This window comes from Ailuropoda melanoleuca, chromosome 6 (assembly GCF_002007445.2).
Source record: "Ailuropoda melanoleuca isolate Jingjing chromosome 6, ASM200744v2, whole genome shotgun sequence".
NCBI classification, from domain to species: Eukaryota; Metazoa; Chordata; class Mammalia; order Carnivora; family Ursidae; genus Ailuropoda; species Ailuropoda melanoleuca.
The window spans coordinates 63,186,438-63,201,662 of record NC_048223.1 but is presented as its reverse complement, the minus strand read 5'-3'; the positions used below and the strand labels follow the sequence as shown (position 1 = coordinate 63,201,662).

The window sequence follows — 15,225 nt, the reverse complement described above, 5'->3', positions numbered from 1 at the left end:
TATGTATTGGCTATTGCTGTTACTGTTATTGTTGTTGCTGTAGCATCAGTATTCATGTTAATAGTATGTGCCGCTTCTCAAACCACACTGTGCACCCTGAGGAGCCTTTGTGTCCTGGCTAGACCCAGAGAGGCTTCGCTGTTTTCTGAATGGACTGTTTGCTAAATGTAGGAGGAAGGCAGAGAGGAAGAAGTCAGAGGTAAATTAATATTAATGTCACCAAATTACATTTAAGTAAAAGAAGAAATTGGGTCTATAAATTAATTTGCTGGTTCATGGCATGCCAAAAGAGCATTAACACTGGACCTGACCATCATTTTGCTCCCAAATGATATGAGGATAAATTATTTTAGAAGAAAAATCACACGACAGGCTGTAGGTAGACTTTAAAAAGTTGCCTTTTAAAAGACACGTCCCCAAGACACTTCATTTCCCCTTGGGTGGCGCACTGTGGCCAGCAAGGGGCCCCAGAGCACTGGCTGCGATCGAGAAGGGGGAAGCGGGGAGCGAGGGGAACAGGAGGAAGCTCAGGCTCCCCCGCCAGCGTGCGCGCAACAAGACGGAACCGCTTCGGCCACTCGGGCGGTGGAGTCGGTCTCGGCGCCGGGGAGGATGCTGCCCTCGGCCACCCCGCTCCTCCAGGCGCCGCGCCCCGGAACGGGTGTTCCGGGTCCATCCCCAGAGCGGTGTTTCCGCCCCTCCTACCGCCCCGCAGCGGGTAGTCGGGCCCGGAGCCGGCGTCCGCACTCCCCTCCTGCCCGGCGTAGCACCGCCTCTGGCCCGGGTGCAGAGGCCCGGCGCGCAGGCGGGGGGCGCTGTGGCCTCGGCGCGGGCACACAGCGGCCGGGCCGGACCCGCCTCTTTCCCCTCCCCGCCCACTCCCCACGCGTCGAGTCGCCGGGAAGCCGGGAGGAGATAGAGCGCTCGGGCTCCACGGCGCTCGGCTCGCAGTCTTCTGGCCGCGCGAAGCAGAGCCAGGTGGCGCAGCCCGAGCCCGGAGCCGGGAGCCGGGACCTTCCCCGGCCGCCTTTGTCTGGGAGCGTGCGGCCTGGAAGCGCTGCTCTCGGGGGCCGGGCGCGCGACCACAGCGGTAGCTGACAGCTCTTCCCTCCCGGAGGGCTCCGGGACGGAGGGGCGGTCGGGCCGAGCCCTGCTCGCCCCNCCAGCTTGGTGGTGAGCTACACCACCAACGGCTACCCCACCGAGTACATCCCCACCGCCTTCGACAACTTCTCGGGTGAGCAGGGCCGGGTGGCGCTTCTCGGGAGGGGGCGCGTGGCCGCAGTCCGCGGGCGCGGTGCTGACGGCCCGGGTGCCGACGGGAGGGGAGCGCGGCGCGAGGGTCGCGGGTCCCCGAGGAGGTTGCGGGCCCGGCCGGGCTCCAGCTGGGAAGCGGACCGGGCACGCGGAGCGCAGGACCTTCCCGAGCCTCGGGGACGGGGGAAGCGCGGAGCCACCTGAGGACCCGCGGGGCAACGGGGAGCCCCCAAACCGGAGCCCTGCGGAGGGGGCGGGGTACGGGAGACAGACCCTGTGCAAAAAGAAATGGTACGGCAATTTAGTAACCAACAGGTCGAGTTCAGGTTGCTTGGTCAGTTTCCTGCGTAGAAAGTTGCGTCAGGTCGATGTTGCCAGCGCTGCTGCGGAGTTTGAGTGGGAAGGTGACGCGCAGGTGCCATTACCTGTGGCCCTGAGAGTCAGTCCTTTCCTTTTGGCGGCTTCCCTCACGAGGGGTGTCTCCACTTTGAAGAGCCACAGAGGCGGCAGAAAATAGTTAATTTACTGAAAACAGGACTGAGGGCTTAGGTTTGGATTAAACCTGGAGAGTAAACGCGATTTCTTCTGAGTCCGTCTCCCCTGTTCCCACTGCTCCCCCTTCAATCTCCCCCGTTGGCTCTGTTTCTGATTCTTCGTGTCTTTTCAGTGTCTCTTTCAGCTCTTTACAGCTCTTATGTATGGTGTGCTATGTTTTTTGGTGTGGTGGAAACAAAGATAAAGGATTTTTCAGGTCTTTTTGAGATTTACTGAAAATTAAAATCCACAGAGGCTAATGTGAAACACTCTCTCTTGCTCTTAAAAGAACAAAAAAATGCTTCTTGACCTCTTAGAAAGTCGCGATGGCAAGGGCTTGCTTTCTTTCACCTCTAAGGTACCCTGAATAAAACTGCTGTACTAATGGGTTTCACCCAGATGGTTTTGTTTTTTCCTCCTTTTCCCTCTCAGCTGACTAGTATAAACATTAAAAGCAACTTAGAAAGTTGCACTGAGACGGATCTGAGTGTTGAATTCAAATAGAAACCTCCACGCTGTGCCCCAGGGCAGACCCCTGCCAAGTACCCCATCCCAGTGGAAAGGTGGGCAGGCTTTCTTTTCTTTTCTGTATTAATCCTCCCTTTGAGCTGACACAGTGAGATAAGCGGTGCCCTCTTCTATAAACAGGACAATGCAGGCAGCCTGTGTTTGCTCATGTTCTCAAAACAAGCTACAATTTTATGATAAACCATGAAGTCTTGGAACATTTCCCAAGGGAAAACAGAATTATTTGTGAGGTTTTCCACTGAGTTAAAATGGCGAGGTTAGTTCCCATTTACCCCTCAGTGTTGTTTTTAGGTTTTTTGAAATGAGTGTGACAGGAAAATAAATCTTCCAGGGCTGGGCAAAAAGTGTAGGCCCTTCTGGGGTGCCCTTAAACGGCTCAGGGATTTGCAGCTTCAGCCCCCGCTGTGCAGTGAATTGCCAGCCCTCGAGGGTTTGTAGACAAAAATGCCTCCATGGGGCCTCCTTGTTTTAGACAAGTCTTTAATTCATTAGGGGACCCAGAATAGCTGAAGGGTTTGGAGGGAGAAGGGTAGTTGCAGCTGAAACCATTATTTTCCTGAAAGGAATTAAAAGACACCCTCTGATCATTGTTTTTGTTTTGTTTCTAAGCTGTGGTATCTGTGGACGGGCGGCCTGTGAGACTCCAGCTCTGCGATACTGCCGGACAGGTTAGTGGACCACCGCGCCTCAGTGCTGGGAAGGGGACCAGCCCTTTAGAGGCCTCAGAATAACCTCGCTCCATAACTGGGTCATTCTAAAGCCTCACGAGTGGCCCCAGCCCTGCCCTTCTCCGAGGCTGGCGGGGAGGGGGCGATAGCTCTGCACTCATAAAACAGGGTTTGGCCCAGCTTCGCATGGTCAGGACAGGGGGGGCAACAGGGTCAACAACAGGAGTTCTTACAGGAGTTTCTGATCTTATTTACTATCTCATTTTTATTAAAAATGATCAATGATGCTTTGTGATCATTTCTCAAAGTTTAAGTTGGTGATAGAATCATTTTATTAGAAGTCAACAAGCCAAATGTGAAATTTGCTCAAGAAAAAGATGGAGGGTTTTTAAAAAAGATTTTAGAGAGAGAGAAAGAGCATGGTAGGGAGGGGCAGAAGGAGAGGGAGAGAGAGTCTTAGGCCCACCCCATGCTGAGTGTGGAGCCCTGACACGGGGTTCAATCCCATGACCCTGAGATTAAGACCTGGGCTGAAACCAAGAGCCACACTCTCAGCCAACAGCGCCATCCAGGCACCCCCTGCCCAAAATATGGAGTTCGTCAGTGGGTGTTAATATTTCCCTCCCTAAGCTCTGGTTTGATTCACTAGGGCCACCCCATCCTTTGAAGCAGAGATACAGTGGTCGAAGCTCTCCTGAGCTGGGGGAGTGAATGAACCTGGACTTAGTCTTTCCAAATCGTGAATGTTTCTTCTTGTCTCGAGGGTCCAGCACTTGGATGACACACCCAGGGAGGGACAGAGATTGGGGTGTCCCCCGATGAGCTCCAGGGACTCGGCATCACCCAGTCGTCCCTTCGTACAGTGCTCGTCACTGAGGTCTCCTTGTTCTCTGTGAGATCCCAGGGTGCCAGCTCTTGAGTTTGTCAAAGTGACAGTTCATCAACATGGAGTCTTTCCTTGTTAGAGTGAGAGAAAATGCCGAGGGGCCCTTTGTAGTCACGTAGAAGTGCCCACCTCCCTTTCTGAGGTGTTGTCCCATGACCATCTGTGTTTAAGAAGCTAGGTTTCCAGTATTCCCAAGTGCCTCATCCAAACTGCTTACCTACCCTGGGACCGCAAACTCACAGGTTTATTTTTCAAAACTCAAGGTGGCACAAGACTGGGCAGCTTTGGTCTCCAGCTCAGCGCGGTTTGGCGGTGGCCCAGTGGCCTGAGTGGCGGCCCCGCCTCTTCTGCCCCTTCTGCCCCTTCTGCCCCTTCTGCCCTGGAGCACGTCTACTTCCCCCTCACTGGCAACACAGGGTGTGTCTTACTGCTTGTGGGAAAGAGAACTCAGAGGAACACTGCTCTTCTCATATTGACTCTTTCTGAATGCCCTCCTGGTACTTGTCATGAAAGCTTAATTGCTTTGTATAAAGTAAGAATCTTTTTCCTACTATGTGTCTGATTTTCTGATCTTTAAAATGGGGTCAGAGTCTCACGTTGATAAATGTAGGCGTTCCTGCTGATGCAAGAAGGGGCAGCTGAACAGCCCAAGAATAAGACCGGAGACAGGAAGCCAAGAAGGCACAGTTACTGGGGACCCTTGAGGGGAGGGGCAAGCAGGTCAGTGCACATCCCTGCCCACTAATGGGGCTCTCCTGGTAGCTGTTGACTTTTGTCAGACACGGCTTCCTAAGTTGGGGTTCTAGGCCTAGGGTTTATAATGGATGCATATAGTGGAGTGCTGGGTCCTGGGGAATGCAGACTTAAGTCCTGGCCTACTCCTCGGAAGGCTTACAATCTGTAGGGAAGATAAGCCGTTAGTAGAACTTGTGAAAGAAACCAGGGAAGTGCCGTAGGGAGGAAGGCAGTATTGGCTTGGGGTGCAGGACAGGTGGGTCTGGGAGAAAACCACTGGGCAGTTTTGAAAGAGGCATAGGACTATGATCAGAAAAACTTTGTAGAAATGATCCTGAATTACTGAGGTAGAATTTGACTTTTTCCTTAAGTGTGGTCTGTTTAAAAGTTGGGGAAGCACAAGAATAATTTTGGAGATACTCCCATGAAAAAATTTTAAAATTAGGGAAATAACAGAACTTTGGTGCAAGTTGGTAAGTTTTCGTTCATTTGGAAATTATTCTTCTAGCCTCCCAGTGATGTTTTCATTGAGTTTTACTGTATTTTTTACTGATGTATTAGTAAAGTATACCTTATTATGTAACAAATGAATAAACCAATTTCAAAAACTATGAAAACTACACAGCTGGTAAGATAAGATCACTTCTTTTCCCTACTCCCCAAGTATCCATTAGGACTTATTCTGACTAATAGCAAAGCCAGTCAGAGTGGTAGTTCTTTCCCACCTTCCTTATTCCTTAGTCCAGATCTGATAAACAACCTTTTAAAAGGGACTTGATTTGACAGCTGCTGTATTTCCCTAATGTTGACTCAGCCAGTGCCCATCTCCTCCAGGCGGTCCTCAGAATAGCCTTGTGGGCTTAAAGTGACTTGTGTGACCTCTGTTTCCAGCTTCAGGGGAGCGTGAGCACAGGTAGCCCTAACCTGGGGCCCACACGCAGGTTTCATATGGAAGCTTAGAGCAAGAATGTAGCTCCACTGGCTGAATAACTAGAAATTGCTTTTCGTGTCTTTGGGTTTTCTTGTTAGGGAGGTAGGTGAGCATAGAAAATGTTAAAAGGAGTCTTTAACACTGGACTCACAGTGTTTCTCAAATGAAAATAGATCAGAGACCGAGGACTTTGAGAACGTACCTTTGGCATAAGAGAAGGGACTGTCACTGAAATTGCCAGGAAAAGCTGAAAATTCCTCAGCCTTTTGACCCGTGAGGCTCTTGGAAAAAATCTCTGTGCTAAAAAAACCCAAAAAATCAGGTTGCAGCTTGACCAACACTACTACTCAGCGGCCTGTTCGCCACGCCCTGTCCCAGACTGAATTCTGTTTGTCTTCTCCTAAGACCGGGCAGGTGCATGCAAATCACGGGGCCTCAGAACACCTTTCCTTGAGGGTAATTCCAGTGGACCTCGTCAGGTGTATGTGTGTTGTGTTGATTTCTGCAGTATCTAAGGTTTCTGTTGGAGAGGAGGAGGGTTTGATTTCTGCTTGGCTCCCTGAATCCTTTAGCCAGAATCTCAAGAGGTCTGGGGAGCCGGGTTTCCAAAGCCCTGTCACAAGGCCCAGCCCCTGAGCTTACCTTTCTTTTTATTGGTAATGCAACCCCGGCTCGCAGGGCACGGCCAAGGGTGACTGACTTCTAACAGTGAGCTGCAGCTGCCCGAGGGAGCTGACCTTACACGGGGCTCAGTTTTGTGCTTCTTTGAGGCCTCTGAGAACAGAGGGAATGTTTTCTTACAAGATCTTCTTTGCTGGGCCATCGTCGACCTGGTGGAGTTTCTGTGTTTATTCTTTCAGCTCAAAGTTGGCACTAAGAAAGCCAACTTGTTCTTTTTTAACCATCGTGTATAGAAGTCTGACAAGCCGCAGTGACGAAATGCCAGATTCGTTCCTGAGCATTCGAGCTGGTTGACTTCAACACTGTTGGTTGGTTGGTGCCCTACAACTGAAATATGGAGCCACAAATGAAGAAAGTGCCTTCAAGTAAAACAGATCCAGGTTTCCTTTACACCTACAGAATGGCCACAGATGCAGGATACTGTGCACGTAAATAGGAGTTTGTAAATAATCAGGCTGTGCCAACGGCGTACTGAAAACCTGGATGGCATTTCACTTTTTCATGCCACTGGGAAGTTATCTGTCATAGGACACCTGTGCGAGGCTGGCACCCACAGGTAGAAATTTTATTTTACTTAATTTTTTAAAATTTTTTCAAAGTTTATTTTTTAAATTTTTGTGTAGTAGTCTCCACACCCAGTGTGGGGCTTGAACTCACGACCTCGAGATCAAGAGTAGTTTGTCTTCCGACTGAGGCAGCCAGGTGCCCCCCCAGATAGAAATTTTAAATAGGAATGAGATGATGTAAATATTTTCCTGTGAGAGAGCTGAGTGAAAGCTTTTAGTTCATTGCATAGGGCACTGCAGGGGACTATGAAGAAATGCTGATTTGGAGACAGACAGCTCTACAAGGGCTGAGGCCGGGTCTGTCTGTCCCCAGCTGAATCCCCTGGCGCCCTGCACAGTGCCCGGTGGCCAGCGTGCATCTCCGCGAAGTGGGTGACTGTGGCAGGTACTCACCAGCACGACGCTTGGTTGATACGGTGAACTGTAATTATTGCATCCAGTTCCCTGTACCTTGAGAGTAGGGTGGGTATGCCCTTCCTCGGGTCCTTTATCTTCCCAAAACTGCATGGAGGTCCCTGGTATTTGCAGGGAAAAAAGAAGGGGTAAGGAGGTTCGGAAAGGAAGGGAGGAGGGAGAAAAAGAGAACAATTAAGAAGAAAGAGGTAAATTAAGCAAGAATGAGAAAGTATTAGCCAGTGTGACATTGTAAGTCACGTTGTTGTAAGTGACTTGGAGAGGCATAGGCTCTCCGAATTGCCAAGGAGAGTGGCCTGTCAGAGGTCCTCAGCTCCAATTCTGGGTCTGTCCTTGTGTCTGATTAACATTACTCAGTGCCCTGTGCGTGCCCTGAGTGCGGTGCAGATGTGACGAGGTGGGCGTCCCTCAAAGCTGTCATGAGGATGGGCAGGGCTGGATTCTTGAAGAGAGAAGCAGGCTTAGACTGGGGTTCACTGGGGTCAGATTGGAGAATTGGGGATCCATGTGGCTGCTGTCTCAATTTTAGAAGAGTAGCTAAATACCCGAGTTGAAAGAGTAAATCTGGGTTTCTGTAGGCTGAAGGGTGGATAAAGTAAATTTGATTTCTACAACTCACCTGCTGTAAGTACTTTCTCTGGGGTAAGTTGCCAGAGGGTCCTGAGCACTGAGGCAGACATTGAACGCACCGGCCAGGTTTCGTGGGGCTGGCAGTGCGAGCCCCACGGAGGTAAGCAGCAGGATGGCTTTCCGAGGCATTGGCCCTTCCCTCCGTAATCAGACCTCCCAGACCTTGCAAGAAAAAAAATGGTAAAGTGGTCTCTTTGCTGATGAGACTGGATTTAAAAGGTAACTTTCGGGTGCTTTGATTGGTTGCAGGATGAGTTTGACAAACTCAGGCCTCTCTGCTACACCAACACGGACATCTTTCTTCTGTGCTTCAGCGTGGTGAGCCCCTCCTCTTTCCAGAACGTCTGCGAGAAGTGGGTGCCAGAGATTCGATGCCACTGTCCCAAAGCCCCCATCATCCTCGTCGGAACTCAGTCGGATCTGAGAGAAGACGTCAAGGTCCTTATTGAGCTGGACAAATGCAAAGAGAAGCCTGTGCCTGAGGAGGCCGCCAAGCTGTGCGCCGAGGAAATCAAAGCCGCCTCCTACATCGAGTGTTCAGCCTTGACTCAGAAAAACCTCAAAGAGGTCTTCGACGCGGCCATCGTCGCGGGCATCCAGTACTCGGACACTCAGCAGCAGCCAAAGAAGTCCAAAAGCAGGACTCCAGACAAAATGAAAAACCTCTCCAAGTCCTGGTGGAGGAAGTACTGCTGCTTGGTATGACGCGGCCAGGAACCCGGGAGGGCGGTTTTGGGACGAGGCCCTCAGTAGAAGCTATATTAGCTGAAGGACTCCTCTCATGGTGTGGAACGTGTATAGGGAACGTGCGTGTGGCACGGGTGGAGCTCTCCGTGTATGTCTTTTTTCTTGCCTTTGATATCCTTGTTTGTTGGAGCTAATGACTCATTCTGCAAGATAGTTCTGGAAACGTAGAGCTCTAGACCTCCGGATTAATTTATATCTAATATGGAAAAGACACCTCAAATCTGGGTGTCGAGAATGAAATTTTTTTTTGCTACGTTACAGTGTACAGAAGAACAAAAGAAGAAGCGGTGTGGTTAACCCTCCTTTGACTAAGGGCTCCTTCCTGCAAGTGCGTTATGTCCCTAGGCCAGCTGTGGTGAGAATCACTCTTAGCTCTGAAACTCCGCACACTTTTAAAAAACTTTTTAAGGAACTGAAATTTAAGAAAACAAGGAGAGACCTCTGCCAACAACACCTCAAACCAGTCCCTTTTGTCATAGCTAATACCTGGTTGCTTAAGATCTCCAGTCAGCCAGCAGAGAACATCCTAGGAGCTCTCTGGCACTGCGCATACCAAAAGGAAAAAATTGGTCATTGGGATTTTTCATTCTTGGTCCAGTTGTGTTGACATTGTATAAGCATAGCCAACATGCCATGTGGAGTAAAGCAAGTATTAGTCAGAAGCGCTTACGTTTTCTTTAGGGAGTGATTCACGTTGAGATCAGAATGTGGTATTTGCTGTTTGTACGTGTGCACCAAACTGCCTAGATCCCTGGTAGTCAGAACACTAGGGAGCATCTAACGGAATTGTTTGAAAACTTCCAAACTATTTAAATTATCCCATCTGCAGGGAAGTGGACACTCTTGAAAGGCCTGCAGCAAACGTTTGTAGGAGACAAAATGTACTTTTTTCCCCTTAAGTCAGCCAAAATGTAGACACACACACACACACACACACACACACACACGCACGTATGTGGCTGTATTTGCTGCTGATTCAGACTTTTAAACAGTTAATGAGAAAAAGCATGGCCGCAAAAACAGATGTGAGGGAAGCTCAGCTTCCTCTTTTTATTACTTTTTTGAACAGATCTCTTTTTGATTATATCCTACTCAGTTATGATTTTAAGTATATCTTGACACAGTTTTGAAACCATCTTAAAACACGAACATCTCTTAAAACCTGTTTTAAACTGAGTGTCTCTTGAAACCTGTTAAAACAACCGGGCAAAGCCACAGATGTCTTTCAGGGAACTGGCCGCAGAGACCAGGGATGCGAGTCATAGGGCGCCCGGGCCAGTCTGCTGTGGCCTGGCCAGAAGCGGGGTTCGTGTGCGGACCACAGCTCCCTCCCGCAGCTGCGTCCTTGTGGGGGACAGCCAGACAACCATATACTTGTGCAACACTTGTGTTCTTCAAGGTGGCAGTTCTTAGGGCTTCATCTTCTGGAGAAAAAAAGTTCCATATCAGAAGAGTCGGGTTTTTTTACTTTGTGATCCCTTGCTTCTGAGATGCCAAAAGGTAGCCTACCACATGAATTACAATGTCTGACTGTAGTGGGTGAAACAGATTTACCAAAATCAATTCAGTAACTAGGGAAACTTCTGTAGAGCCGTGGGTAGAAAATTCTTACCTTTCTGTGGGTCTTGCATTTTCTTTTTTATATTTAAAAAAGCGTATTTGTGTTTTTCTATAGAAGAAATAAAGGATTGGGTTAGGGGCTTCTTTGATCTGTGTTAGTAAATAAAATTAACGGATTTCTTTGTTTAAAAACTAAAACACATGGATTGTTCACTATTTATTTTTCATTATTGAAATTGATATCAGTCATAGCTTCCCAAAGCATTTAGTTATAGCCTGAATGACTACAATTACGTCATTTGTGGAAACGCTCCGAACAGGCTCTAAGCTGGCCTGCCTGGCTCACCTGTCTGTGAGCAGCCGGTTTCCCAGGCTGGGCTCTGTCTGTTCTGGGTGCAGAGGTGGGAGCGGTGGGAGAGTTACTTGGTGAGTAATTTTAAACAGTATTTTTATATTTAAGCAAATGTCATGGAGTACAATGCAAATTAATTTTTAAGATAGAACACAAGACTTGAAAAAGTTCAATGCACGCGGCAGCATATGGAGCTGCTCTTGGTTCCCTGGGGTGAGGGCCACAGCCCCCTCTGCCTGGGGGCCACTGGTGGAAAGCTGGCCGTGGAGCGCCTGTGTGGCCCAGTTCTGAGAGCTTTACTCAAGTGGTTTATTTTTAACCCAACTTGATACGATCCGTACCATTAGCGCTAAAAATCTAGAGGGTTGACATTTAAACACAACCGTTTTTAACATGTTGCTGCATTTTACAGATTAGTGAAGGTACGATCGATTGTATTTCAGGTTTTCCTCCATTTTTGTTCCTTTGTGTGATTGGGCAGAAAAGTTTTTAAAAGTACGTGCTTGAGTTAAACATAGAGTCGATCCACTTCAAAGCTGAAACACTGTTCAACTTGGAGCTTGGTTTTGCAGAGAAGATTTTATGAGTTGTGCTTTAGAAAATGCCACTTTAGCTGAGCTCCTACAGTGTAGGCCAGTCCTAATTTAAAAATACAGTATACTTCCAACCTGTTTTATCACTTTTTACCATGTATGTGGAAATTAACCTTTTGTAATATTGTTCTCTGTGCTTGACAGACTTCAGGAGAAACCACCCAGGTATTACATAAGCCGAAATGCAGGCACGGTCTTCTCCCCAGACTGTCGTAACCTGGTGCCTTACCAAGTTGTGCTGCTCTGTGTTCAAGTGTAAATGATGTTGAGCAGAACGTCGTCCTTGAAAGTGCTATAAATGAGGTGGTATGAAATAAATTCTGACTTATGGGTATAACTGCACTTGCCTTTTCTACCAAAGAATGTCACTGGAAGTGAATAAAAGTTTAGCCACATCCAAAAGCAGGCTGGTTGGGAAGCATATGGTGTGCCCCCAGAGGCGTTTTGGGAATCATCCCTAACCAACATTAAATGCTTATTGAATACGGGGTTTTGAGAATTCTGGGGTCACAGTCTGATATAAGCCCTCTCTGACTCTATGTCTGTAATGGATGGTGTGCTTGTGGCCCGTGTGTGTCCCTCACAGGAACACTTCCTGCAGCCAAAAGTCGAAGCTCAGAGAAGCACTTAGTGTGTGATGATGGGTAGGTCGTTAGATCTGAGCCTCGGTTTCCTTATATATGGAAGTACTGCTTTTCTCCCTGGGCTGTTTGAATCCTGCATGAGAATACATGTGCACGTGTGGGATCTGTAGTGGCCATGGAAGGGATTAGAAGGTGCCACGAGCCCCATCAGCTTAACAAGGAAGGCCAGCAAAGCTCAGAGTTCCCCATGTCTGAGGGCTAGGGGTGCCCATGCGGTATATGTGAACTTGCAGTCATCGTCAGATGCCACCGGAATGCAGCCCTACACCAGGGAATGGGGCCCTGACAACAGGACCAACCTTGGAGGCCAGGTGTCATCCTGCTTCTACCCTTAAGCCTCAAGGGTGGAGGGCTCTTGGTCATCTAGTGAAGGATGGGCCTGTCCACCTCATTCCCCACAGTGCCTCCGGGGCCAGCCTTGACTTTTCGTATCCACTGAACATTGAGCCACAATGCACCGGATTGCTGTGCAGAGAGCAACTAAAATGTTTGGCCATCAGCATATGTCCCAAAGTGCTAAAACCCAGCTTGCCCTCACTGGCTTCCATTGGCAGCCTAATCCCAGCTCAAAGGGATCTGGAAGTTTCTCTTCAACCAGCCCGTTTGCCTCCACGTCCAGGATAGGCCTTCCCAGGATACATTGACAGAGCACCCAGCCCCTCTAAAGGGTCAGGGTGCACTTCATGGAGACATTTATAAGACCTAAAGGAGGTGAGAACGTGACAAGTATCTGAGAGAAAAGTTTTCTGAAGGGAACAGCAGGTGCAAAGGCCCTGAGGCAGAGCAAGTGTCTGGCATGTCCTGGAGGCCAGTGTGAACAGGACCAAAGTAATAAGTACAGGGAGAGGAGCAGAAGACGACCTAGAGGAGGGGAGGAGGTAGGGAAAGGAGGTCAGAGAGGCCCCTGACATCAGGGAGGGGATGGTGTGATGGGAGGGCAGAGGAGGAGAGGGCTGGACTCCAGAGTCAGGATCTTTGGGCTTAAATCCTGGCTCTGCCACTTACTGGTTGTGATTCCTTAAGCAATTTAAACTTTCTGTGTCTAAACTTTAGAATCTGTAAAGAGTAAATCTGGCACCTACGTCAGTGGTCTAGTGGTGTTATGATGTGAAGTGCTCAGTAAACGTCCACTCTCACTGGTCTCTTTGGCATGTTCTGTTCATTTCTCTCACAGCAGGCTGCCTAGGTGATTAACTTAATGATCGGCCCCCTAATGGCTCTCATCTTCAGCCCTACTAATTTTTTTTTAAAAGATTTTATTTATTTATTTGACAGACAGCCAGCGAGAGAGGGAACACAAGCAGGGGGAGTGGGAGAGGAAGAAGCAGGCTCATAGCGGAGGAGCCTGATGTGGGGCTCAATCCCTTAACGCCGGGATCACGCCCTGAGTCGAAGGCAGACGCTTAACCGCTGTGCCACCCAGGTGCCCCAACTAGCCCTACTAATTTTTGTGAGCCTTCTGCTTTTTAATGGATAATAGCACATCTATTTTTCATTTCCAGTCATTTTTATAAAATAAAAGCAAAACAATATGCATTACTCCAGCAGTTGCACAGGCTGACTCTGGAACAGAGATGCTCCTGCCTGAGCAGCTGGGGCTGCTGGGGGCTGGCCACCGGCTGGGGGGGTGGTCTGGGCCGATCCCCTCTCAAGGAGAAGGTGGAATTGAGCCTCGGAAGATGTTTTGGTGGAGTTGGAGTGAGACAACAAAGATCTATGTGGAAGTCAAGGATGAGGCTGCAAGGGTGTCTGTCCCTTGACTCCTTTCCAGTGAGAAGTTCTTGCTTCGTGTGAGCACACTCAGCTTTGTGAATCTAGAGCCATTTTTAGAATCCTTGCCTATAGTCCAATCAGCCAACCAGTTTCCCCCACGCAGTCCTAACAGTACAACTGAGTACTGAAGAGACACAGTCTGCATGTGGAAGAGGCACGTGGTCAGGAACCTGGCGATCTCTAACCTAATGTTTGTCATCTAGAAGGAGGACACATTCCAGAGCAGAATATCGCATTTCCATTCATTCTCCTCCTGAACGTCCCACAGATACTTCAAATTTGAATCATTCTGTGAGTTTCCATTCACTACTGTAGCAAATTACTACAAACTTAGTGCTTGAAACAATACAGATTTCTTTTTTTATTTTTTTTTTAATTTTTTTTTTTAAGATTTTATTTATTTATCTGACAGAGATAGAGACAGCCAGCGAGAGAGGGAACACAAGCAGGGGGAGTGGGAGAGGAAGAAGCAGGCCCATAGCAGAGGAGCCTGATGTGGGGCTCGATCCCATAACGCCGGGATCACGCCCTGAGCCGAAGGCAGGCGCTTAACCGCTGTGCCACCCAGGCGCCCCGAAACAATGCAGATTTCTTACCTTACAGTTGTGGAAGGGAGAATTCGGAAATGGGTCTTGCCTGTCTTACATCATGGTGATGACAGGCCTGTGTTCTTTCCTGGAGGCTCTGAGGAAACCATCTTCTCGCTTCCTCCAACTGCTGAGCCCACCTCCATTCCTCGGCTCAAGATGGTCCCTCACCTTCAAAGCCAGCAATGGCCAGTCCAATCTTTCTTAGAGGGCAACCCACTGACACTCTTCCACCTCTTCTTCCCCATTTACTGTTATATGGGGCCCACCTGGAGAGTTCAGAGTAATCTCCCCCTGTCAAGGTCTGTGGATTAGCAATTTTAATTCCATCTGCGGCCTCAATTCTGCTTTGCCGTGTAACCCACAGCATCACAGAATCTAAAGTGTAGGATGTGGGCATCCTTGGGGGCCGTTCTCCTGACCACACTCATGTCCCGGAGGTCAGCTCATTGCTCCCCAGATCATTGCCTCCCCTGTATTCTTTTTCCTAGGAGGTGTTCAGAACACAGCAGTCAGTGGCAGTCTTGGTCAGATGTGTGCAACGTTGGCAGCGCCCCCCTCCCGGTTCAGCTGGCTGACGAGGGGGAGAGGTACCAGGTCATTCCTAGGGAGGGGAGAACTACTGGGGGTAGCAGTCAATGACTGAATATTTCTGGTCCCATTGGCGAAAACACCTCTCATGTGACATGGATGAAATCTTACCTTGATATCATGAAACATCCAAATCTCCTGCCTCTCCTTATCCTTCAAAACACCATAAGTAGCTTTACTATGATTTCTCATCTCAGGGAGGTCCCCAAAGGGAGAGAATGCAGTGATCATACTGAATGCTTGAATTCCCCTTCTCAAGACAGTGTTCTCTCACATTACGCTAGTAGAGTGGTTTCTGATTAGGATTTGGCACGAACTGGGGAGAAAAATGTACTAAAAATGGCAATGGGAATCCTTGACATCTTTGCCTGGTTTTGCATCCATTTTCACAGGGCTGTTTCTAACATTTCCTCTCAGTCGAGCAGCTGGAGGTGCAGCGTGAATTTGGCATACGGTGGCCATCCCTGTGGAAAGCATTCCCACAAGGGCGTGTGTTCTGATAGCCCAAGCACACTGCTTTGGAGTGTTGAAACTTAAAGCACAAAAAG

General features: G+C 48.9%; 1 protein-coding gene across 1 annotated transcript; it reads left to right on the top strand.

Moving 5' to 3' along the window:
- Positions 1 to 612: 612 nt before the first annotated feature.
- Positions 613 to 11,414, top strand: RHOU (ras homolog family member U). Its single transcript, XM_034663582.1, has 4 exons — positions 613 to 1,076; positions 1,167 to 1,237; positions 2,929 to 2,987; positions 8,080 to 11,414. Exons 1-4 carry the CDS (start codon positions 613 to 615, stop codon positions 8,533 to 8,535), a joined length of 1,050 nt encoding a protein of 349 aa, XP_034519473.1. The 3' UTR covers positions 8,536 to 11,414.
- Positions 11,415 to 15,225: the final 3,811 nt, after the last annotated feature.